General features: G+C 31.8%; 2 protein-coding genes across 3 annotated transcripts in view; one reads left to right on the top strand and one right to left on the bottom strand.

Moving 5' to 3' along the window:
- Positions 1–1,126: 1,126 nt before the first annotated feature.
- Positions 1,127–22,616, bottom strand: LOC148614098 (E3 UFM1-protein ligase 1-like). Its single transcript, XM_088587931.1, has 17 exons — positions 22,507–22,616; positions 19,057–19,202; positions 17,893–18,019; positions 17,502–17,616; positions 17,043–17,173; positions 16,256–16,314; positions 15,541–15,687; positions 15,097–15,272; positions 14,569–14,739; positions 11,375–11,492; positions 9,702–9,939; positions 9,261–9,427; positions 8,056–8,186; positions 7,025–7,105; positions 6,021–6,112; positions 2,682–2,893; positions 1,127–1,643 (listed from the first exon to the last, which is right to left on the bottom strand). Exons 1-17 carry the CDS (start codon positions 22,578–22,580, stop codon positions 1,492–1,494), a joined length of 2,337 nt encoding a protein of 778 aa, XP_088444057.1. The 5' UTR covers positions 22,581–22,616; the 3' UTR covers positions 1,127–1,491.
- Positions 22,617–22,649: 33 nt separating this feature from the next.
- LOC148614099 (nuclear pore complex protein Nup205-like) overlaps positions 22,650–26,444 on the top strand; it is a 45,548-nt gene continuing 41,753 nt past the window's right edge. For both annotated transcript variants that reach the window (XM_088587932.1, XM_088587933.1), the window contains exons 1-3: positions 22,650–22,693; positions 25,367–25,509; positions 25,960–26,131. In XM_088587932.1, coding sequence (XP_088444058.1) covers positions 22,678–22,693; positions 25,367–25,509; positions 25,960–26,131 — 331 coding nt within the window. In that variant the 5' untranslated portion in view covers positions 22,650–22,677. The remainder of the gene's footprint in view (positions 22,694–25,366; positions 25,510–25,959; positions 26,132–26,444) is intronic.

The following is a 26,444-nucleotide window of genomic DNA, read 5'->3' on the forward strand; positions in this document are numbered from 1 at the left end:
CTCTAATTCCTAAATAGATCAAGTCTAAACACCCAAAATTAATCTCAGCCTTCCTTTTGTGGGGCAACACCTCGTTAATACTGTTTCAAAAAGACCCATTCACTTATACTCAAGTTATTGTCCAGACAACAGGAAAATGCTTGTTTCAGCCAAATTTTTAGCCCCTCATTCCTTAATAGTTCAAGTCTTAACCCTCCAATATCAACCCCTGTCTGACCTTTGTGGTATAGAATGTAATGGAAATATATTAGAGATATCCATATGCTTTTACTGGAGTTACAAAGATAAATTCTATGCAATACAAGTTTGTTTTTGGTCCATAACATAACAGTTGGGTCCATAACCCCAAAAATCAATACTAACCTTCCTTCTATGACATTTTTATAGTAGTTAGCAGTTTTGGAAAGTTAGCAGGATGACACCATTAACATTTTTGCGGTGATATAGAAACTGTGTGTCTATTGGTATCAGTTTGTAAAAAAGGTAATTTTAGCCATATGAAATATAGATTTTTCAGTAATAAAAATTACAGTGGTTGCAAAAATTACATTTTAAAATTACTTTGAAAAAAGATGTTTTTGTATGAATCAGGAGCCCTTATATTAATAAACTAAGAATAAAATTCAAACTTATATATGTTTCCAATCAAGACATACCTGTTAACCTTTGTGAATCAAAGGTTAACAGGTATGTCTTGATAGGAAATGGTTGGAGATTCATCCCCATTGACATGAGTGGGCGATTTTTTTGTAAAACCAAATTTTCAAATTAAAATTCAAGTGTTTAGTATTTTTCACAGAAAATATAGTAATTTTTACCAAATCCTACTACAAATCCTAAATTTCTATATGGAAGATTCTAATTTTTTCAATTGCATATCCATTCTTATTATATTTAAAATAAAATCTAGAAATTTGTATCCATTTTTCATGAAATTAATTTAGTCCATAGTCTATAATATCAGCAGGAAAAAAAATTCTGTAAAACATTCAGAAACAGTAAGTAATCATAAAAATATTATCTTAGTACTTATAAAGTTTTAAAAAACATGTTTTGACAGACAAATGCAAATTTGTAGTTTCCGTCAGTGATGTCAGATAGGGCTAATTTACTGAAAACAAAGGAACATATCTATGACTTTTATTTTAATCTAAGGCCAAAATAAAAAAAATATCCTAAATTTTCATCCCCTCCTAACCCAATTATTTCACCTTCCCTGAAAAAAAAAATTATTTTGATTTTTTTTTCAAATTTAGGTCAATTTCTTTCAAATTAACAGCATTTTTCATTTTTCACTTAATTTAACAAAGAATAAAAGTAAAAATTGCCTGCTCACCCCTAATTTTGCAAAAATGTTGATAGAGAATCTAGGAATTTTCTTATGATGGCCTTAATACAGCTGTATCAAAGCCCATTACCCCGAAATAACAGAATTGTAATTGTTCAACAAACATCTTTAAATGAACTACCAATAACAATGTATATATGTAATTAATCCTCCGTAGACTGAGTTGCAGTTCTTTTAGTTGTGGTGACAATTTTTTTGATAGGTTCAATCTGTCCTTTGACCTCTTTCTCCATATCCTCAAATTCCTTCTTTTTGTCTTCATTACCTTGAATCTTCATCATTTTCACAACCAGTTCTGAAAAATAAAGTAACAGCTATAAATTAAGAAGTATATAAATGTATGACAACTTCCACTGTACAATTATAAATACAAGCATGTTCCCATTCCTAGTAAAATTTAATTTTTTTTTAACTCAACTTCATTATTCTAACAAATGGCAAAATTTTACAACAGGAATCAAACAGTGAACGGTTGATAGCAATTCTTGATGGCCAGAGTTAAAATGAACTAAAAAACTGTTTCACCCACAATTATTCATTTAATGAAAATCAAACCAAAATATGCAATATTAATATGAGTGGTATTTAGCTGGATTGATCTCACTGCTGGTGGACCAAAGGTCCCAAAAAATATCCACAGAAGTCAGATTTGTATCATAGATTTGCAGTATTACAAAATTCAAAAGCCAAGACAAACTAAAAAAAACTTCATTTTTCATTCCTTGAATTGAATTCCTTTAATACAAACTTCTCTGTGCTGGATTTGGCTTCTAATGTCACTTTTCTTGGTTTTGAGTATTTTTTATTTTATCAATTCAATTTTGGATTTAGATCTTCCAATATAATTGGTTCTAATGTTACTGATGAACTGTTACTCCTTAAGATATGTGTACAGCAAACTGAAATTTTCAATAATATGATTTAAGGCTATGCCTACAATGGACGGAGCTTATTCTTGAATTACAGTGCACCGCCATGTTTCTATGGGTTAAGTCTAAGTCTCATTCGGTGAGGAGAATGTGTGACTTTTCCAGGGAAGCTTAATACATTTGTACACAGCCAATCCAATAATTTCCAAATTGTTATTAAATATATAAATAAATATGAAATCATATCCATTGACGTATTAAAAGACAAAACAGTGCCTCCGCACTTGTGCAATTGTCTACTTCTGTGTCAACAAATTTCATCATTACCGTCAAAATATATTTTAGCCATTCATAGTTCTGGTCTTACATACTACATAAATAGGATGTCGCTGACACTCAGTCAATATTAAAATGAATGATATTATTGTATTTATTCTAAACAGAAATATTCTCTGAATATATACCTTGCTGATTAAAAAGAGCATCATATTTTTCAGACTCCATGTGACTTTTAAGAAAAGCAATAACTTGTGGAACACATTTGCCTGGGATATGTATAATGTGTTGAGTAAATGTTTGGAATAGAATGACAGATGCCAGGTGCAGGGCCATAGCAGGATCACTTTCCATGTTTAACTGTTCCAATAATACTTGTCGCTGGTTGAATACTAACTGTCTGAAATGATCAAAGTAATTACAATGTTCTTAAAACATCCTAGTATTACATAAAGTTTAAAGTTGATTGCAATACATTAAGATTTAGTAGATCACATAACATGAAAACTTACTCGATCATATAACATGACCTTTCAGTCAATTGTACAATTTATATAACATGAAATTATACTATGTGTAGATCACATAACATGCATTTTTATTCAATTATATACTGTAAACTGGGAAATGTTAGCTATTTTTGCAGTAAGACCTGAAACACGAAAAATAAAAATGTTGTGAATATTTTCATCGAGGGACATTAAAATATGAACACAGAATATTACATATAGCTAAAGTTGACCCAACAACAAGAAGTTTTAATTGACAGTATAAATTGATGTTTAAGTAAGTTGTTTGTGTAAAAACTCAATGTAGCAGCTTGAAATGAAAAAAAAAAAAAACATCACCAATCATGACATCATGTTTAAATATACATGTGACATATGTTCACATCATACTGTGTTGACTTACTACATTGTAAATGCATCATATGATTGATTGCAAAGAAACATGATGTTATTTGTTGAACATATGTTACCAAATGACATTGGATACAAAAATTTTATCTAGAAATCATTGATTTCTTGGTTTATTTGTAGTTTTCAATTATCTAAGACTATGCATAAAATGTGCCATATTTTTTTTAATACTTCTTTGAAATAATATTTCTTTTAATCATTTGTACTCTAATATAATCAATAAAAATGTACCTTAGTTTAATCAAAATATGACAGTTGAAGGGCATTAATTGATTAATTCTGACACTTGATTTACAAAAAGGCAGGCAATTAAATTAGATTTAGATATAGATATAAAACCAATTATAATGCAACTAAACCTCTTGTAATAGTCAAGAGTAATGCCTTGTAGTATTAATTATGTGTTATAATGCAATTAGTTCTATTTTGTATCATTCAAGAGTAAAAGCTGTCAAGTAATTTTTGCTATAGGTAATGTTTTTCATTGTAAAGGTTAGGGAGCAACCATGTAAATTATGGGGAGTGGCTAGAATCAAATCTAGAATAAAAATGATCCACAGTAGATTAAGCTTGAGACATTTTTGAATTTGAATTATAATACGCATAAGTTTCTGATACAGACAAACTTAATAAAAAGTCTTGCCAAGTGAAGCATATTATGACCGCAGCCAGTTGAACTCACTTCACTTGGGGCAAGTGTGGACATAATGTTAGTTTTTGACACACTTTTACAAAGGGACTTATGGTTCATTATGGACACAGTAACTGATTTTAATATAATATTGCACAATATATTGAAATGCAATTTAAGTAAAATGTTCTGCTTTACAGTTTTTGGTCCATTTAACCCTTGTTACTCAAAAATAGTGGGAAATATTCAAATACTGAACTAAAAATGCAGGTATGGATCCAATGGGAAAAAAAAATTTCAAAATTATACCAGAAATAAAAAAAAACTATTTTTTTCTGGATGAGGTTCCTTTGGCACCTTATAACTTGAAAACAGTAAGAGATATATGAAATCTGATCGAAAATAGCAGACCAGGATTTTCATAAGGATTTCAATAAAAAACTTCAAAATTGGACCAAAAATTAAAAAAAATGATTTTTTGGGTGTGGTCCCAGTGTGGCCCTATGTATTGAAAATGCAAAATGCTATTCAAAATTTGTTAAATATTCCTGACACAGAATTTCCTTAGAAACAAATTAAAAAAAAAAGAATGTCAAAATTGAATGAAAAATAAAACTGTATCAATTTTAAATAAACTCTAATTTTATTGCAGAACGGTAGGAGCCAGTGACCCCATTTTAAGTAGCAAACTTCCTCTAGCAGGAAGTAACAATGTACCAAAATTTCACGACATTTGGAACACTACAGCTAAATTTATCACAAAGAAACAAAAAATGTAACAACGATAACAACAACAGCTTCAAAACATAATACAATTGTAATTATTGTAATCAAATATAAATTTTAAAATATTTAGCCTATGAAGAAGATTAGAACTCTGATTCAGACTAATTTGAAATAGGTTAATTAAATTGAAATCTTAAGTGTCAGTCCCTGTAAGAATTGGTGGGTTTTGAAATGCATGTTTCTGATTTTTCCCATTTTGCCTGATTCTTACAAACACTTACATTTAATACATGTTTGGAATCAGCATTTTGAAGAACCAACTATGAGTTCAATTTCTATAACATCAAACAAAGCATAATTCTGGACCCTTGAGACTAAATTGAAAACAAAATCCCAATCAAGTCTTTCCCCTATCTTCTCTAAATAAAACATTTAACACAATATCCCAATATATGACATTCACCTCATGCTCTATAGTCAGTTGTATCATTTTCTTAATACAAATATAATATACATCATTTTGAAGTTACATATATTAAGATGACAAAAAAACAAGTGATAACATAAGCTCACATGGAATAGGCAAGCTAATGAAACATGGCCAATTAGCCTATTAACAGGAAAACTAAATCATCTTATATAGATAGCAGTGTTTTATTGAATGTTCCCAGAGAAATGAATTTCAATAATTCACACTGTGAAATAAATTCGGTAATTTCACTCTCGGACTTTCTCCCACAAAAACGTCACAACTTTGAAATCAATCCGCCGTTCACAAGATCTGAAATTGATGTTGAAAATAGCAACAAATAATCGAGGTAATCTATAAAATAAATAGGATGATCAAATGGTTATCGTGAATAACCAAAAATATGATCCCTCATGCCAAGAATACAGTAAGATTTAATTCGTGCACGAAAAAAGTTCCGCAGACTCGTAAATCTAGGCGTTCTTTGGCATTTGTGATCATATTTTGGTTATTCACTCCTTCCAATTAATTATCCTATTATTATTGGTACATGTTTTAGGTGCCTTTCACAATGAATTATACTTTGGGCTGTTCCATTAAAAGATATGAAGTACCCGGGGAAGGCATTTTTTCACAAGGGGAGCCAATCATAGAAGTTCTTTTAATGTTTTGTATTAAACTTTATATTTTTGTCAAGAGACCTGAATACCCACTCATACACAAAGCATAAAAGTGCCTTCCCCGTCATTTATATGTTTAACTTGTACAGCCCTTTGCATACCTTTCTTTCTTTTTATCAGGCTTTCTAAGCAATACACCCAAATTGTCTGGACCACAAATGGCACTCAGTTGATTGTTGAACTCTTCCAGTGACTGATAAAGAAGGAAGAAACTAAATATCTTAAGCTGATAAGGAATCTAGGCAATATAACTTTGACTATACACTTTTAAAATAAAATGGTTTTTTTTGCAAAACAATCATGAATATCCAACTAAATAATTATTTAGTGTACCTAATTTAAACTCCCAAGTTTTTGATGATGTTTAGATTGCTCATTATTCTTAATATTCATACCTATTAACCCTTCCACATTAAGGAGGGGGGGACACTGCCACAAAATGAATAAACAATTTAGAATCTTGGAGATAAAAATGTAAGATATGTGGATGGTTTCATTGTTAAAAATACTAAATAATCAAATTTTTTAATATAAAATTTGCTTTCACTTAAAAATCTTCCACAGGGGACAGTTTCAATGAGGCAGAATCTCCCTCATGAACTGTTCCAAAGGTTAACAGGTATGTGCGTATCTATTTGAAAGTATTTATTGTTTCTGTAACTGTTTTCTATGGTACATCTTTTTCCCTTGACTTTCTTATTTTAAATGTCAGCCTCTGCAAGAATCAGGCAGCGAAAGAAGCATGGTATGAAATAAACCACTGATTTTGCTAGTTTGACTATTTACATATATACTGTCAGGATAAAGAAAAAAAGTTTTCCAATTAACTTTGATAAATGAGTTATAATTTCATTGAAATGTACTACAAATGACCATTTCAGGGGCAGATAAATCCTGTCAAAAACCTGATTTTCTAACATTCTAATGAAAAAATTTCAAACACATCAAGTGATGCAGGAATCAAATTATAGTCATTCAGACATGTGCTGAATGTTACTCTTATTGTTTTTTTCTCCTTATACACTATAAATAAGAACATATTTTGTTGTTTTTATCTGTGAAGATTCATTATGTGTCATTGCAACATTAATAAAACATACAGTACCTTTCCATTTAAAGACGCATGAAGTTTAGTCAGAATCTTTTGTTCTGCCTCTGGAAGCTTTACAATTATTGCTGCTCTAGTCTACAACACAAGAATGTTTAAGTAGGAACTAAAAAAAAACATATAGATATCCTTTCAGGAATGAGTAAAGATTGTAACTCTAATATAAATCCTGAAGTTTTGGGATAATGATGGTATTTTTTTGTTAAGAATACTGAGCTGGTTATAACACAAAAAATATTTGTTTGTTTGTTGGGGTTTAACATCCGAGCAGCAATATTTCAGCTATATTCAGACGATCACAACAAATATGCAAATATCATTGGTCAATATCAGCTTCTTGTCAAGAAGGTTTAATATTGGTGAAATAACCTACTGAGTAGTTAAATTAAATAATAAGATCTCTGATTTCTCTGTTATGAGACTAGATACATCAATAAAGCTGTACACACTTGTGTTTCAAAGAAATTGAGGATTTTAAGACTAACTTGTTAAATACCACAGTTTCCCTATAAACTGTTTCTCCACAAAATAGTAAAATTTAGATTTTCATCATGAGAACTTTACCAAAGAGTATTGAGAAATAATTTGAATCAAGACTGGTCTGAATGACAATGAAATTTGTAGAAACTTTAAATTGGTGAGAAACCTCTTGTGAAATTAATTAAATCACCCCAAAGTTTCTCTGACCAGTCAAACCTCACCTTTTAATAAGGGATTTTTTTAAAAATTAAAGTTATTTCCTTTTTGGTATGATTTACACACTACAAATCACAGGGTAAAGCTTCATGTTACTCCAGTGGTCAAACCCTGAGGTCAAACCATGAACAGTTGGCACCAGTATGGACACAACATCCAAAACTTGATACAGCTCTGAATTTTGATTGTGAAAATAAGTTGGTTTGCAAGCAGTTAGTGTAAAGTAAAGAGCCTAAAAATCATCTTTTTAATATATATACAAAAGTCAAGCACTCCAATTAAATAATACATATACTTGTGATTAAAAAAAAAACTAGGAAAATAAATGTTACCTCGGCAGTCATCTGTGACTCATCTGTTACAGATACCATGTGTTCTGTAGCCAATGCATTAACAACAATGTTGGTTATATCGGCGCACACAGTCTTCAGAAGATGTTTGGTTAGTTGTACTGCAGTGTCATCTATGGTAGGAAAATTCAAAAATTAAAGAAATCTATGAGCATGCTCACATGACCCACACACTCCCACATTGAGGGAGGAGCAAGTTGAAACATGAAAATTTGTATATGCACAACATCAGTTTGTCTCTTTACGACAAACCATGGTCCATGGAATTCTTTTCAGTATTTTGAGAGGGGTTGCGATGACAAAAGAGGACTAAGGGATGGACAGACATGTCAAAAACACTATACCTATGTCACGTGGGGTATAAAATTGATAAAAGTAATATGAGTTGTTACTTCATCATCAGAAGTACAATCCCAGAATTTATGAGGCTATTTTAATATTGTGATTTTTTGAGTAAGTTGAAATCTTCTATCACTTCATTCAAATAACTATTTTTGGCTATAGAGTTGTAATAGGGGTATTTCTAGAAAATGCAAAAAATCTATTTCAAAATTTTCATACTAAAGATGCATACCGGTATGTGTTAAATTTGTAAAAGTACTACCAGAAAGATATCTTCTAACTGGTTATGTCTACTGTACCTCTGTTTGGTGTTATCAGGACCAAAAATGGTTGTGATGAATTTAAAACATTATAATAGCAAAAACAATGGTTAAATGTGAGTGCAGTCATTTAAAAATCTTAGCTTTTCAATCTTTCATGAAAGGGTGTGGCCACTTTTTACACGATACTGTTGGTAACAGTAGTTCATCAAAAATGAACTAAAAAAAAGATAAACTTATTTAAGTGCCGATTATACAATATTCCCATGGAAAAACAACACAACCATATGAAAAACCAATATCTCTGGATGGACTTCAAGTTGTTTTAAGGAGATGGATCTAGGGTAAGGGACATAAGTCTTGAAATCAGTGATATGCTTGTATCATATTCAATTTCACCAAAGCCAATCAAGCTTTCATTTAAAACAGAATGAAATCAATCCAAGTTACTTTGATGTTTACATGAGATTGATGTAAAATAATGAATACAAATGTTCCAGTGATTTGTAAGAGTTGTGTCCCTTACCCTAGGTCTACCTCCTTAAACAACAAAAAGAACACAATTTCTATCCAAGAGTTACCAACCTGTAAAATGCTTGAGACCTTTCTCAAACAGACAACAGTTTGTCCACAGACCAGATATCTTCTCCTGTAATTCACCATGGGTTTTCTTTCTCCCTGTTCCTGTACTGGTACCAGACTGAGTAAGGAAGATTGACTTGGCTGCTTCCTGATATTGTCTCGTCAATGGCCTAATGATAAAAATAACATCATAGTACACAGGTTTACTTAGTCATATACATAAAATTAATAGCTGTGCTGAAGCACAACATACATCTGTCTCTTCTTTTGTGATATTAATTCATATATATTTGGAATGAAAAATCACAACAATAAAAGAAATTAAGTTATTATCAAATACAATGAAAAAATGTGGGGTGCATGCTTGTGTTGAGAATTTAAAGAAATACAAATTTTAACTACAATACTATCATTACTATATTAAACAATAGAAAGGAAGCTTACCTATGCAGTTGTTCAGCTATTTCTGTGATAAATTCATCAGGACAGTCTCTTAGCTCTTTTTGGTGCTTTAAATGGTTCTCTATTTCCTCCACGGACATGAACTGTACCACTGGTTGTTTCCCTTGATGTGGTACACTCTCATCATCAGAGTCCTCTTTACCATGAGCTTTATACTTTTTCTTTGTAGACTTTGTCTTAACCTCTCTTCCCTGGGTACCACCTCCACTTTTTGAAGCACCTTTAAAAAAAATTTATATTGTAGCATATATAAATGGTCAATTTAAAGTCTTATTTCTATTTGCAATGGAAGAATTTAGAATTTTAAACTGCCCACATAAGTAACCATCTTTATGCCTAAATCTAACTATAGAGAAGTGATAAGCATTTTGAAGAAACACTTGACTGAAAGAAAACCAATTTCTCCAATAAAATTTATTGAAAAGACTAAAAAAAAAGATTGATATGGTTTCTAACAGGAGTCCCTAGGAGAGATATTAGGAGTCTAATGCAAAAAAATAATAGTCTTGTTTCCTGCTACCAGCAAGAAAAAAAGGGTAGGTAGGTAAGCAAATTATTTTATTTTTCAAAAACATTTTACATTGAGTTAATGGGGAAACAATTTAAACTAAAGTAACTGAGCCAAAATGGGCATAAAATGTTTAGAGTATGCACAAAAAACTAGGGTAGGTAGTGTAGCAGGAAACATTATCTTTTTTGTCCGAACACTGCTAAAAGTGCAAGACAGAGAAATCTCAGACACCCAAGGATAAGATTTTAAATTCTTTAATAATATTCTGTTGACTTGCATGAGTGTTGAGAAATTCCTCCTTTTGCATGAGTGAAGGGAAAAGAATGAAAAGGCAAGAATTTCTCTTTCAGGAGAGGCAAGTGTAGATATCATTTTCTTCCATAAAACCCTGAATTTTACTGTCCAATAAACCACTGATTTTGCTAGTTTGACTATTTACATATATACTGTCAGGATAAAGAAAAAAAGATTTTCCAATTAACTTTGATAAATGAGTTATAATTTCATTGAAATGTACTACAAATGACCATTTCAGGGGCAGATAAATCCTGTCAAAAACCTGACAGGAAGTTGATATAAGATGGTAACCAAAATCAATTAGGATGTATGCATATCTATGCCACACACCAAATTTAAATTCAACCCATTCATTGGGAGTTGAGATAATTGCAACGAACATTTGACATATGGAATGGCAGACAGATGAACAAAGTAATTCCAATATACCATCGATTTGTTGAAAGGGTTACGCAATGTATACAGGGGCGGACCCAGGATTTGAGTTTAGGGGGCGTTAACTGAATTAAATGCCATGCAAAACAAGGCAAAAATATTATGTAGGAAAAACATGTCCAACTTCTAATGATAGGAAGTTCATAAATAAACACTGGGCAAATTTGAATTATATGGGTTTACAGGTACCCCCCAAGCATGACAGATGGAAGATTGGGCAAAAGGATGGCAAGAGTCGAAGGGCTACTAGACTTTTTCCCTGTTAGTGACATAGTTATCAGTTTTACTTCAGAGTTTTCATTTGGCCTTAATTTTCTACTTGGCTATATATTCTCTGTGATACCCTTGTCCTTGTTTAATTTCATTATGAAGCAGGGACTGCCATTTGCATCCCCTTAAATTGATCCCTTACTAGCTGCTTTCTTCCTTCTTTGATCTTTCTTATCCTCCTTAGAACCCTCATCCATGGCTAGTTTTCCAACAGCCTTCTGTCCCTCTGCTGAAAACAATGCTGGATTTTTTTTCACATCCTATAAAAAGAAAGGGAGGAAATGCTACTTAATAAATGGACACATGCAATAATGTTATAATGTATTCTGTGATGATGTTCAGTGAATAGAGATTGTCTTGCCTTGATTAAATGATGATCATTCGATGAACTTCTTTATTTAATCAACAAGACAATTGAGAAGGATATTTAAAGTAAGACATAGATACAAAATTCTATGAAATTCATAAACAGATGGATTGTCTAATAGAAAATATGCGTTATCTTCTCAACTGTCTGAAAATTTTTTCATCGTTTAATCAAGGGAAGACCAACCCTATCCCAGAAAACTATTACTGCATAAGCTGTAAATGGGTGAAATGCATATGAGTCAAAGAAAGGAAGTAGTTATATTCTAAATCAAACTTTATTCAATATTTTACAAGAAAACAAAATACACATACAGTACATGAAACCAAGTTCAAATCCAAGCATAGATAATTATTTCATTAGATTTCTAATCAACACTCAATATTCTTAAAACTGTTTATGTTTTATTTGTGTTTTGTGATTATCTATTTCTCTTTTGATAATGCAGATTTTTAAATAAACACGGTAAGTGTTTTGCAGAACTTTTTGTGCTATTCACTAAACAAATAAAACTACTACTAAACTTTGACCTGACAAATATCTGCCAGTACACCAAGAACAGGCTTAACAGAATAAATATGTAAAATTTGAAGAAATTAAACAAACTTGACAAATTAGAAAAGTAATTCTACGTGTTAATAAAGCGAAAATTAAATAAAGACATGCATATCTATACCTCTTTTGTCACACTTACAATCTAAAAAGAAACAAAACCAATTCTTTTTTTCCATGAAAAAACTTCTGCTTAATGTTTTAGTTTTTTCACATTCAAGATACAGCGTAAATGTTATTATTTTGGTACCGTTTACATATAAGAAATGATGTTGTCAAAAATCAGCAACTTAACTTTTACAATTGCCTTTGTATTCAAATTTTTTTAAGTAGATTTATAAACTATCCTTAGACATTTCACAAGATTGGCTTGCCAGCTCAAGGAAGAAAAAACAAGAGCAAAGTTAACAAAACAGCAATGATAAATTTTATGGCATAAGTACTTTACTGGTTGAATTTTAATAATTAACCAAAGTGGCCGCAATAATAAAGTAGTTATCGAGCAAAATTGCTTAATGTGATTAGAGGTACTGAGTTGCCTATTAATACATTTACATGTAATGTCCATGCCTGGTTTAAAAAAAAATCTCAAGTTTTCCTCAAATCTTTCTCGAAAGTCAAATTTTGACCAATCAGAACACTTGAAAAGGAAAAACTGAGGAAAAATACCAGAGGTGACAGTTCATTGGTCTAAAAATGACAAGATTCTCAAAGCACATTTCAGCATCAAGATCATATAAACTCAAGTATAAGTCCTTCCGCCTAAAAGTTGGACCCCCCTTTTTAGTCCAAAATTTCTGAAACCTAGCCTTGACCCGCTTTTAAGTTGGACTGATTTCTGACAGATGCATTGCTAACATTCCTTAATTACAATAAGTATACCTATTTGTTTTAATAACTTCAAAATTTTATCATCTCTTTCATGTTCATCGCCTGAATATAGCTGAAATATTGCTGCTCAGGCATTAAACCCCAAGAATCAATCAAAATGATGTGATGAATAGTTACAACCCAGACTGGAGTTGTTTTTATAGTAATAAGTAATTAAAATCTTGACAAGCCATGTGCATTGTTTAATACAGCCATTTATTCATTCATTCTAATTTTGGTACAACCAACAACCCAAATTAAAATCATAAATATAGAGAACAACAAAGAATAAAACAGGAAGTTTATGATACTCTAACAACTCATTTTTAAAGATATTTCAGTAAGTTAAAAGGTTTTAACTTCAGGAAAAAGAAATTCATAATAAGAATTGTCCTAATCAACTAAAAATTGACTACTTTTGTCAAGAATTATGGTACATTATTGGGTCATGTTTCTATTACACATTTGCCCCTGTGCAGGTCCGGGTGATAAAAGAATAGGCCTGCAGCAGCGCTAAGCTTGTCGTATAAGGCGACTAAATAGTGCTCAGAAAACTAGCCGGGGGCTAGGCGCTCTGCCCACAGAGCAACTGGGATGTGTGCCCCAGGTGGTGGAATGGGGTACCCCTGGCGTGTTATATGCTGGGGTTGTCAGGCTATAATACGGAAAACCTGACCGCAAACCATAGTGGTGCACCGTGTTGGGAAAGATGCCACGTTCCTCGCACGTTAAAGAACCCTGCTGTGGTATTTGATAGGAGTAGGAACCTTTGCGCTCCGCCACAGGAGGCTAAATTGCCCGATCTTACCCATCCCCCCTTTTTCCAGTGGCAATCAAAATTTGTCGACCCTGTTATTCTTGTGACCCATCCTTTTTTTTTTCATTTCATGTTCATTATATCATCCATTTCATGTTCATTGTCTGAATATAGCTGAAATATTGCTGCTCGGACATTAAAACCCAACAAACAAACTATTACATGTTTGCGTTTTTTGGGTATACGATTGTACGCAGGAAAAAATCTATACAAAAATGGATGAGTGGGAAATACGAATAAAATCATAAAAGGCCAGTATTGTGGCAAAATAAAGACTGAACAGTAAATATTCTTTCACTGCATTATTTTCAACTGTAAAAGGTAGAAGATGAGGACAGTCTTCCTAAAATTGATGTTTACAATTTAACATTGGCTGTTCCATATAGGTGTCATGCTCATGTCAGTTATGAAGCTTTTGACATTTTCAAGCTGAAAATTTTAGTTCATAAGCTAGGTCTCATCTATAAGTCGGAAACTTTCCCATCAGTTAAAAATTAGTAAAAAAATCTGACTTTTAGGCGAGTATATATAGTACTCTTTTTGAAAAAATCTAAATTAAAATTAGTGTCTGAATAGTTCTTTGATTTAAAGATGTAAGAGTGTGAATCAATGTAATACATGTATTTTACTACATGTATTTTGTTTGTAAATTTCTACACCAAAAAGTGAAAAACCTTTAAAATGACACACATTTATAAAACAAAATTAAAAGAATTTTGAAATGACATACAGTTTCAGCCTTTTTGATGACTAGATCTTTAAAAGGTTCATTCCACCGCTGTAGGAATCTATCACTAGTTACTATGGTATCACAGCAGACGACAGCATGGGGGATCTTCTTGGTACAATCCATCAAAATCTGCTTTCCGTCCTCCATACTGAATATTGAGGGCAACAGGGGCTGAAAAAAAAAATTGTAAATACTTCTACAGAACTGGTTTTAAAAAGAAGCCCTTGATTACCTTTCCATAAGCATTTGGTTATTTCAATCCGATTCATGTTTCTATAAGACAGTTCCTGCAAATTGAGCTTCTTTCTCGAGGTGGTAAAAATACATACTGTCATTCAGAGTCTATTTATAACCATGTGTTTAGTAAAAAAAAATATAAGAACTTTTTTTGGTTCAAGTCACAGTATGGAAAAGTAAGGTATTCTAGCATGACACATTTTTGATAAAACCTGTCTTGTTGCCCCTGTTACTTTCAGCTTAAGGCAGAGGTAGGCAAGTGGGCAAGCACTGATCTCAAATATTGCTTACCATAATGTCTACCCAGGTATGGTTTGCTAAAGCTTCTTCCACACTGCCTTCAATCTGACCTTTGATCCCTGACCCAGCACAACAAGATCCCAGGTAAGTGATAGGCTCACCTTTGAACCTTTTCTTAATAAATGACTTAGGATCAGATATGCCCAATCTTGTAAGAGAATCATATTCTGAAAAAAAAAAAAAATACCAACTAACATGTATGAAACTTTAATACGCACAAGCACAGACATTCCTTTGATGCGGAAAAAATATTTCTAAATCACAATAACAAAAATTTAATGCAATTCAATAAATAACCAGAAATACATGTTTTTGTAATTAAAGCAGCTTGATTTGTGATTACTAGTACTAATAGAGACAAATGTTTCCTTAAGATAATTTTTTTTAATGACATGTTTTATTGTTGAGATTGAGTATTAATCTTTAAGAACATACCTAAATACCCATTCTGCTTATAGAAAGAGTCTACCCATTCATTCTGTGACTTGGTATATATATCTGGTACATACAAGGCTTTTTCCTGTCTACCACCCGATATTGATCCTGCCAATCTACCTGTGTTCACTAAATCTTCAAGTATTGCTGAAATAAAGGGCAGCATTGGCTAATATTTGAAATATCCTTACATACTTATTTTGTTCAAGTTTGCTAAGTACTTTTGCAAGGAAATTGTTGTCATTTCCCTTAATTTTTTTTTTTATTAAAAATGGTCAGAATTTTTAAAGTTAAGTGCTGCATTTGCCCCATAAAAGTACTGAATCTACTCAGAACTTCAAATGAAATTTCCCCAATATCTGCAGAGTTGTAGGCCAAAAATCTGGGTAATTTTAATGTTGAGTGATTGGTGAGCGTTTGACATGCATAATTCAGGTTTTACACATTGACAAATTGTTACAAAAACCTGCACCCAAAATGAGTTTCTTCATTCCAAAATTATGATACTTTAAAGTCACAAAATTTCGTAGATTATCCAATTTCGTAGTAACATCAAAAGGAAAAAAAAAGTTGAATAAAATAGATCTGTCAATCAAGACATATAATCTACCAGTCCCACAATGCATTCTTATCATATGATATGTGGACAGACAGCCAGACATAATTTTATTCAATGAAGATGGGCAAATTAAATGGTAAACTTTTCAATACTTACAGTAAAACAGTCTTTCCTGGAAACTGTACCTTGACATAACTGTTTGAATCACTGTTGGTCTAAAATTAAACAGTAATTGTCACATACATGTACATTTTCATACTTAACTATTCTAAAGCATTTACTTTAACATCAAATGTTCAATGTACAGATCGAAATAATTTTTTTAGACTAAAGATTATTGAGTTTATCAACTGCAGAAACAAATGTTGCCTGTAGCCAAATCTAGAATAGGGGCAGAGTGACAGTGAGGTCCTAAGTAGTAATTTTTTCTAGGCTAGTCATTTTAGTCATTGACTAATCATATTCTCAAGTGACTAAAACTTTTTCTTGAAATTTTATGTGTTACAAAATCCCCAAAAGTGACTGAAGCTTTTGAAATCCAGGCAAAAAAAAACAATAACTATGTATATATATATGTAGCCAAATCTATAATGGGAGTAGAGTGTCAGCAAAGTCCTATGCATATAGATTCTCGCCATCATAAATGGCCTAAAATCATTCAAAGGGAAGTGACATATTTCAAAAATGACATATGCATTTAGGAAGTGATTGTTTAAACTTTTAACACTGATGCACAACAAAAGGAATAGGAAGTCTTGCATATTCCTATCAGTCTAGACTTCAGGCATATAACAACATAGGTGTGCCTGAAGTCTACAAAGTCAATGTTAACTGAGTACAAATAGCTCTGTCCCTGAAAGACAAAGCCTAAAACCATATTATTTATTTCAGACAAGATGGTAAGTTTTCTTAGAAAAGTAAATCCATTTCATTCCCCTCTTACCTAGTTATAGCACTAAAGGCACCCCTTATCTGAGCTTTCATTCTCCTGATAAATGCATCAGTAAATATAACATCTTTGTCGTAAGCATCAACATGACCATGAATGATCTTCCCAACTCTCTCATGGAGGTTCTAGACAGAAATTGTACAATTAGCTCAACAAAAAAGAATGTTTTACAAATTTCAGTACCTGCCAAAAATGGCAGGAAAAATATAGTTCACTGTAGTATAAATTTAAAAAAAAAGCATATCTAATTCAATTTATTGGAATACATCAAATAAATTGGTGTATGACAACTTCATAAAACCAAAAAATTAAGGCATGAATTTTGAATCTCATCTGTCTGAAAAAAAAATGTTTGTCAGTTGTTTTGTAGTATTTTTCTTTTTACATAGAAAATTTTTTTTATTTATAAGATTCTTGATAGCCTATCACAGAAATCACAATTAATTCTTTTACCTCTGACAAAAAGTCAGCTGGAAGATCATAAAGTTTTGTAAGTTCAGGTATGGTCACATGACCTTGGTCTTGAAGTCTGTCGTTCACTTCTTCCGCAATCTTATCAAGATATGATCTACAAGTGAATGGTTTAGAAATTTTAACAATAGATAAAAATAAATAAATACAAGAAAGTCTGAAAAAAGTCAGTATTTTTGTACAAAAATAAAAACAAACCATGAAAATTGATACCCACAAATTAAAGTCCTTTCTCGGTAAATTTAAAATATGTGAACCTACTTCAGTTATGAGTTAAGGACTAGTTCTATCAAAATTAACTTGCTTTTTTAGGACATTAGATGATTTATTCTGTCCAATGAAAATTGTCAAAAAGTTTAAAATTCAGACTTACACATCAATAAGCTGCCCAAGGACCAATGAAATATTCTTCTCATGTTTGATAATTTCTGAAGCTTTAGCCTCGATATGGCTAAAATCAACATTGAGTAGTTGTTGTAGTTCTACCAAGTTTATCCTTCCTACAATCACAAGAAATAGATACAATTTCAACAAAGTAACAGAGGTAAGATACATGATACAGTAAAACCTTTCTAATAGAAACTCTGAATTAACCAAAAAACTGTCTAAACCAGTGAGTCAATGCCCACTAATGATACCTCTATTCCCAAACTTTAGTATATGATATGAATAAAGTAGTCAAACATGATATTGTTTTTGTGCTAGCTAAATATCATATCCCATGGTATAAGGTTTTTGTAAACATATAAAGTGGTTTTGACAAGTAGTTGCAGAGAAAACAAAGGACTTCAACAAAAAAATGTGTGAGGAACAGATATATGTCATCCTCTGCCCCATTATTCATACAACTTGGTATTATGAATGTTGACCATAGGATTAAATGTCATAAATATTTGCTTATGCAAAAAATAGTTAAAGGTCTAGCTCCAAAATACCCTGTAGATAAGTTCAACTATGCTTCTACAAATCACACTTACTTAATGAGAAGTAAAAAAAAAACTAAAAAGTTTGAAGTCCCAAAACCCAAATTGAACTCTACAGAAAATCTGTTGAATATTCTGGTTCAATTTTATAGAATGAACTACCCAGTACATTATGTCGTATTTCAAAGACAAATTGCTTCAAACATAAAATTAACCAGTATTTAAGTGACAAATAATTTATGTATTAACAAATACAGCTATGTCTATGTATTTTATAACATTAATACATATTTGTATTAGTTACTTTTGTTTTGTTTTGTTTTGTTTGTTTGGGTTTTTTTTGTCCCTTTTTGTCATGTTTGTAAACAGACTTGTGTGTATATAATTTCTGTCTCCATTTGTATTGCATGAGGGCCTCAGGGAAGATTAGTTCTTGTAAACTGTGTTACCCTCTAAAAATAATAATAATTATTATTATTATTAGTTGTTACAAAACAGACATTTCTCAATAACTTCCTTCAGACACTAAAGAATAGTTAATCATTCTAGAAAAAATTGAAGACTTTTGTTAATACTATGATTAAAAGAAAATACATGTATCTAATATAACTTACCTCCATTGACAAAAAGTTCATCTTTGATTTCCTTATTCAGTTCTTGGTGAGTTAAATACTCCTTCCCATCCAATGTATAAATAACATCAATCAACTTTAGGTTCACAAGCTTTGTTACAATTTCAACTACATTTCTCTCTGAAAGTCTGAAAATGCAAAGTTAGATACATTAGAAGCCTAGATGCCTTCTTAATTGTTTTTTTTGAAAGACTACTGATGCAAAAATAATAATCATTCATACATTCATGACATTGTAGGTCACATATGTTCAGGCTTTTTGGTATAATTTTATATGGTGCTGCAGGTGTGCAACAGACAATAAATCAATCTTTTTTTTTGGTATAAATATGTACATAACTCTTTCAGGTCACATCATCCTGCACATGAAGAGGAATTTTGGCACTAAAGAATTTTGAAACTAAAATTTAATTTTTGAACTTTATCATGTACAATGTATTTAGAGGGTTATTTGAAGTAGAGTGAATAATCAAAATATTATCACAGTTGTAAAGATGGTAAAGATTTTAATGACTAACAGGGACTAGCTCTGTAGTTTTCGTTTCTACTGTACTATTCATCATTTAGGAAAATTAGTTGACTTTTTTGTATCATGGTAACAATTTCATTGAGTAAAAAAAATCATAAATAACCAAATTGATTTTTTGGTATAAAATGCTGATTTGAATTGACCAGAAATGAAGTGATCGCTCTCCTAAATGCCTACAGTCCAAACTCCAAAATCAATCCCAGCCTTCCTTTGGGAGTATGGCACTTTGTGGTACAATATCTGAGAGGGCTCAGATGCATTCCTGTTTACCAAGTTATAGTCTAGAAATCAGCAGAATGCTTATTCCTGGTCCCATTTTGGCCCTAAATTCCAAATCCAATCAGGTCATAAAGCCCAAAAGTAATCTTAGCCTTCCTTTGGTGTTATGACACCTTGTGGTACAACATTATAAGATTCATTCAGTCAAGGTATTGTCCAGACATCACGCTTGTTTCTAGCCCTAATTTGGCCACCCATTCCTAAAATGTTGAAGTTTTGACTCTAAACATCCTAGCTTGACCTTAGTGGTACAGAGTATTGTGAAAAAAATATCACAGACCTCTACAGAAATTATATAGTTAAATTCTATCAAATGCTTATTGGTCCCCTTTTTCCATTTACCTCCAAGATGATTAGAGCCATAACTCTCAAAATCTATAGCAACCTTCTTTCTGTAATTTGGAATCTTGTTGTAAAATTTTATGAAGATAATCAAATTAATATTTAAGTTATTGCATGAGCACTAAGCGTCTACAGTCGATGATGATAATGACGACATAAACAACAACAGTGCCATATTATCATCAGACCATAATTTCTGCAAACATATAAAAATATAAAAATAGAATAATAACATAATTAAGTTCTGGACTTACAATTCTATTAATTTGACCAATATCATGAACTTTTGATTTTTCTCAATTGAACCATTAATTTGAAAGAATAAGTCCTGGACCTTCCACTCTTGAAAGTAAATTTGAACCCTTGGACTTTTTATTTTCAATGCAAAGATTATTAGTCAAATCAGGTTGATAAATTTTAAGCAGCAACAGGTGAATATTGTAGAGATGGCAAAGTTGGTGCAATGCTACCACTGAAAATTTTCTGCCCAATGTAAGTCATGTTGACCACACTACAACTTCAGCCATAGTCACCCTAGTTATCTTGGCCACAGTATACTTTATTCATACATGTTAAAATTTTATCCATGGTTATCCATAAAACATAAATATGTATATATTAACTAATTTAAGTAAAATAAAAATATAGATGATTGACTGAGGTAAACTTGAATAATTTTAATAAAACAGTAAAAGCATAAAGATCATTTATAAGTAGAAAAAGATATAGATAATGAGCTGATTTTGATTGATTATCATCAATTATTACTTAAGTCTTTGCTTTTTATTTTTGTTTTTTTTAGAAACAAATGAATTACTGTTAAAAATAACTGGGAAAAAAAACACCAATTATAATATACTATTGAATCAACAATATTAGATGATTTATAGAACAACAGCTACCCAAGACTGGTACCCAAGCTGATACTTAGATGAAACCAGAGACATATATATACATTGTAAAAACAAATTGTTTATATGACCCTGATGAACATGGAAAGAGGCAAGGAGAGAAAATTCCTGTTACTATACAAACTGCTTGAGTAATTCTTTTAAGTTCTGACCAATTACGCAAAATGAAAAACAGCCCATGCAAAAACATATTAACAATGATTCATACATTAAATAAAGGGCAATTTCATATTAAATGATGAACCAAAGACAATTTGTTCACAAAGAATATACAAAAATTGAATAATTATTGAGATCCATAACCAAAATTACTATGGCTGAGATGCACTAAGGGTGAAAAGCACTATGACCAAAACGTTTAATGGTTGAGATGACTAGACAGATTTCTGCCTGTAATATGACATGAACCATAGACCTGTAATTTAAGAGATTTGCACGCCATTGAAATCCTGCTTTATCACACAGCGCAAGATGGTATTTGATTAGTAGCAAGATTTGTAATAAAGAGTAGTTACTTTAAACAGGGAGTTTAAAATACACACCCTGCCTTTACAGACCACTGCTGACTGGTTACAGTGATTTAAATGTTTAAACTTCCATTTTCCTTTGTTACTGCCATTTCAAACAAAAATGATGAAGCTTCTTTCTCAGTTGAAAAAGTTTATTGTACAGAAGTTCAAAACATGGTGGTGTCAAAGACATAAGTATACAAGAGATTTGCAACTAACTGAAATCTCATATTAACATGTGGCAGGGAATAAGATCTTGAATTTGTGTTATCAACAATAACAACTTATCTTTAAATTATCATAACTAAAAAAGTATTGTGAATATTGAAATAATCCTACATTTTCCCGTTCTACTATATCTTAGCTTCATGTTCATACCACATTATTCTTTCTACCAAAACAAACAATAAAGAAGTATTGAAAACAAGTAACCAGACTGTTACAAAAATGAAATTAATTCGAAATTAAATTAATAATTTTCACCTTAACCTATCACAATGTTTTTTGTTTCACAGGGTAATTATATAAAATCTTCAGTTTCTCATTTTAACATCTGTGCATCTGCTACATTTATTTCAGATCATTTCATCAAAAGGTCGTTCTCTGTCGCATGATAATTTTAACAATAAACTGTCTAATAAAGTTTCTTATCTGTGTGTTTTATACGTCACTGGAGGTGTTAAGTCAGGATGTAAAAATGACACCAATGGGCATTTCTTTGAAGACACAGGGAGTCTTTTTAGTCGCATGATCAGTGATTCGGTCAACAGATTTATTCAAAATACAAATTTTGAAGTGAAAAGAATCACTTATTTTGTTTATTTTTCAAGAGACTATCGTGTCTAGATATGGTATAGTATACTTTTGCTTGGCGACACTTAGTTGTGCTCGTTGAAAATCGGCTGCAAGTCTCTTGACTTCTTCCCAATCTGACATTTTGACGTTTCACAACAACGTGCTTATTCCCCTTTATTTCCGGAAGTTCAAACTTTCGTTTCAGATCAAGGTCGACAACTCTTTACGTTTTACCGGCATGGCGGTAAATTCAGGTGAAATTCTCTTTGAATTAGTCCTCTATTATGTTGACGACACGAAATCCTCTACGTTATATTCTTACAATTATCCTTTTCATTTACCCAAAAATAATAGAAGACGATTTTAAGTGGCATGATGGAATTTGAAAATGTGAATGTGAGATTGTCTTTACTTTATTGGGTTTCTTAACAGTTATAAATATCATTACAATCTCAGCGTTTCATCAGTATGAGACAGGTGAAACCTGAAATGTTCAAGAGGAAACATGAATTCATACCACATTTCATTTTGTCAACCATGATATATTATTCTAATTGGGATTCTGCACTGGAGATATTTTTTGTTTTGATCGGTTGTTGATTACCTACCAATACTCTCACCCTCTAACTTTACGTCATCTTCAGTATCAATTGTTTGTTCTGACTTCCAATGCTAGAAGATAAAATTGTCAGTAAGATTTTTGTAACTTGAGGCACCTGCTGTCAGTTTTGCTGCCAACTGACTACACCTTTTTATTGACACATACAATATAGATAGCCTTCAAATTGTTGAAACATTTGTTACAAGGTAACTCACTTCATCAAACCCTTTGCCATTGTAGCTTCACATCCCATAAACAAATGACAATGTTTTTACAAGGTCAACTCCCCGTGCAGGTCCGGGTGATAAAAGAATATGCCTGCAGCAGCGCTAAGCTAGTCGTAAAAGGCAACTAAATAGTGCTCAGAACCCTAGCTGGGGATGTGTGCTCCAGGTGGTGGAATGGGGTACCCCTGGCATGTTACATGCTGGGGTTGTCAGGCTATAATACGGAAAACCTGACCGCAAACCATAGTGGTGCACCGTGTTGGGAAAGGGGAAAGATGCCACATTCCTCGCATGTTAAAGAACCCAACTGTGGTATTCTCCCAGAGTAGGAACCATAGGGCTCCGCCACAGGAGGCTAAATTGCCCTACCCTACCCACCTCTCCCTATTTTCAGTGGCAATCAAATTTTGTCGTCCCCATTGTCCTTGTGTCCAATCCCTTTTTCATTTCATCATTATGTCATGTTCATTTTATCATCAATTTCATGTTCATCGTCTGAATATAGCTGAAATGTTGCTGCTCAGACGTTAAACCCCAAAAAACAAACAAAAAACAAGGTCAACATTGCTGTGAAGTTTTCACACTCTTGCGGGTCTTCTTTCAAATAGATCAGATCCAAAATATGTATACAATATATTGTAAACATTAATAATTAGATAGCTCCATTGACTTTGTTACAAACCTTTGTAAACTCCACCCTTTTTACATGCCAAATAATACAAATCCATTACAAATCATTACCCACAATTCGTAGCATGACCAAATCTTCAGGTTAGAGGATTATATAGGTAAACAGTGTTCTAGAATTACCATTTCCTGTTACCTGTGGAAAATACTTTCTTGGGTTGGGAAAGTTTAAAAAGAGATGCTAGCTGTCCGTGGGCAAGTAAAATTTCCCTGTATTTTTTTCCTTTTGGACTAAAATCGCTCCGATTTATCATGAATAGATCATTATCATTATATATGTACATGTAATATGAAATCATGAACAGAGTACAACGATTCGGATTCATATTTTCACATATATTTTATGATCAAAAAGGTTATATTTAGTTGACCCATGGTAAGTACAAACAAATAATTGTCTTTTTGGAAATACTTGAACAATATTTTACCTTAAGTACTTCGATTTGTATGATTTCTGTTTTTCTTTTTTCAACTCTGGAATCAGTGACAGAAGGTGTTGGTACCAGAAATGAATTGTATTTTATAATAAAAGTACATTATATTGGTGAGAAAATTCAAATGATTCAAATGAACTGGAAGGCAAATAAATTTTGAGTGTTTATTCAATTTGTATATGAATTAAATAAATTAAAAAGACACCATTATGTATCAAAACTATGGTTTACTTCACCTTATAATGCAAAGACTTACTCTTATTTGTATCCAAAATCTCAAAACTGCTAATCTTAAAAATATCAGGGAAAGTTACTATATTGACTAGGAAAGTAGATTTTGAGAAATGACTTTCCCTTGGAAAGTTGACCTAAGAAGAGAATCCTAGAACACTGGGTAAATTGCACTCAGGCACTAATGTAGTGATCGATAGTGTGTGGAATATAAAGACTGATTTATTAGGGTTACGCACCATCATACTGTTGACTGACTTGGCTATCCCCAATTTTGAAAAAAGTTATGATTCTGTTTTTATTCAGTTACATGTATCAACGCTAATGAATGTTTTCCAAGACTGGTTTGGTTCTCATTAGCATTTACAATACTCATGTACCCAACCATGAATTTCTGCATCATTGGTATTATAGGATGTATTTTTTTTATTATCATTGATCTATTTTGTACTTGTAATTGAATTTTAAGGGGACTCAACATGTTGTTTAATGTGAAGATGTTTTACTGATAAATTAAAAGTTTGAAAAAGCCCCTTGGTTCCATTAGATATGCTACTAAGATATGCCCCTAAAATTCAGAACTTAATTTCTGAGTGTTGTTAGAAATGAATCTCTGTACTTTAAAATGAAGCACACTTGCTTAGTTTAATCTACACAGAAAACCAAAAGCAAATTTGAATGACTCTAGAATATAATTTAAACTTGTCACAGATCAGCTTCAATTATTGTTGAAATTGAATCTTTCAGATGCCCAGTTATGGGGACCATACAAAGAGTTGGAGAGAACAGTCCATGCCGCCGTCCATAGAAAGCAAACAGATGCCATTCATGATCTAGAAGTTGCATTGAAGAGACATAAACCTGATTTCATATCACTTCTTAGGAACCCAGTAAGTACTTATTGATGTATCATTGCAGTAAAAGATTTTTTTTTAAATAATGCACATTAACAAATGCAAGCAAGTAATATCAGATATAACAGATATGTGGAAGGATGATCATAATAAAGAATATTGTGTGATATACATTTTCTTCATGTTTATCAGTTTTTTTATGTATCTTTTTTTAACTTTTGTAGAAATGGAGTTAGGTATTAGAAATTTCTTAAGGAAAAAATCTGGACATTATTAGGTATGAAAACAAAAATAAGAGCCTGGTTTAGAGAAAATCATTCAAAACCATTCGAAAATTTCTTTCCTAGAAAGCTTGACAACAGGTGAACTTTATAAATACCTATATACTTGCATATATTGACATCTATTCAATTAAAATGAGAATGGGAAAGTCAAAATTTCGATCTTTTATAGTGTTTTGTGTAAGAACTTACTTTATCTTTGTAGCCAAAGAATCAAGAATACAGAGATGCAGTTAAAAAGTCTAATGTCGAGGGACTCCCTATTAAAGGTGAACAGACAAAACAGACATTTCCAACACAATTCATTGAGGAGGCCCTAATTATTAGTGATCTGTTCGACATGAGTGAAATAGCAGCAATAGAACTTCTAATGGCTGGTAAGTCAATATAGGAATAAAAGCGTTTTTTTAGAAGTCCATGGGTGTATGACCGAGACCAGCTCACTCACCAACTACGTGAAGCCCAAGGACTTCATATAAAGTTTGTGAGTCCTACACTGATGAACTCCTCAAAACAGCTTTTATTTTTTATAAATCCACACATTGTAAAACATTTTCAACTTAGAAGCAGTTGATGTCTTTCATCATTAAATTCAAGTACATGAACTATTATAACATTACTGTTTAAATTAAAAAAAAAAAATGTTGAATTGTTTTTAATTTTACATGTGCCCTAATTATTCCTGTTTAT

The sequence above is a fragment of the Perna viridis genome, chromosome 6, assembly GCF_037379345.1.
Source record: "Perna viridis isolate PV_CMFRI_1.1 ecotype Kerala chromosome 6, ASM3737934v1, whole genome shotgun sequence".
Classification (NCBI taxonomy): Eukaryota; Metazoa; Mollusca; class Bivalvia; order Mytilida; family Mytilidae; genus Perna; species Perna viridis.

Excerpts from the sequence above, each read along its gene's own strand:
- LOC148614098 (XM_088587931.1), bottom strand. The coding sequence starts at position 22,580 with ATGTCAGATTGGGAAGAAGTCAAGAGACTTGCAGCCGATTTTCAACGA. Across the intron at positions 18,020-19,056 it reads TGAACTTTTTGTCAATGGAG|GAAGGATAAACTTGGTAGAA; the intron begins GTAAGTTATATT and ends TTGTGATTGTAG. Across the intron at positions 16,315-17,042 it reads GCCTTTAGTGCTATAACTAG|ACCAACAGTGATTCAAACAG; the intron begins GTAAGAGGGGAA and ends GTTTAATTTTAG.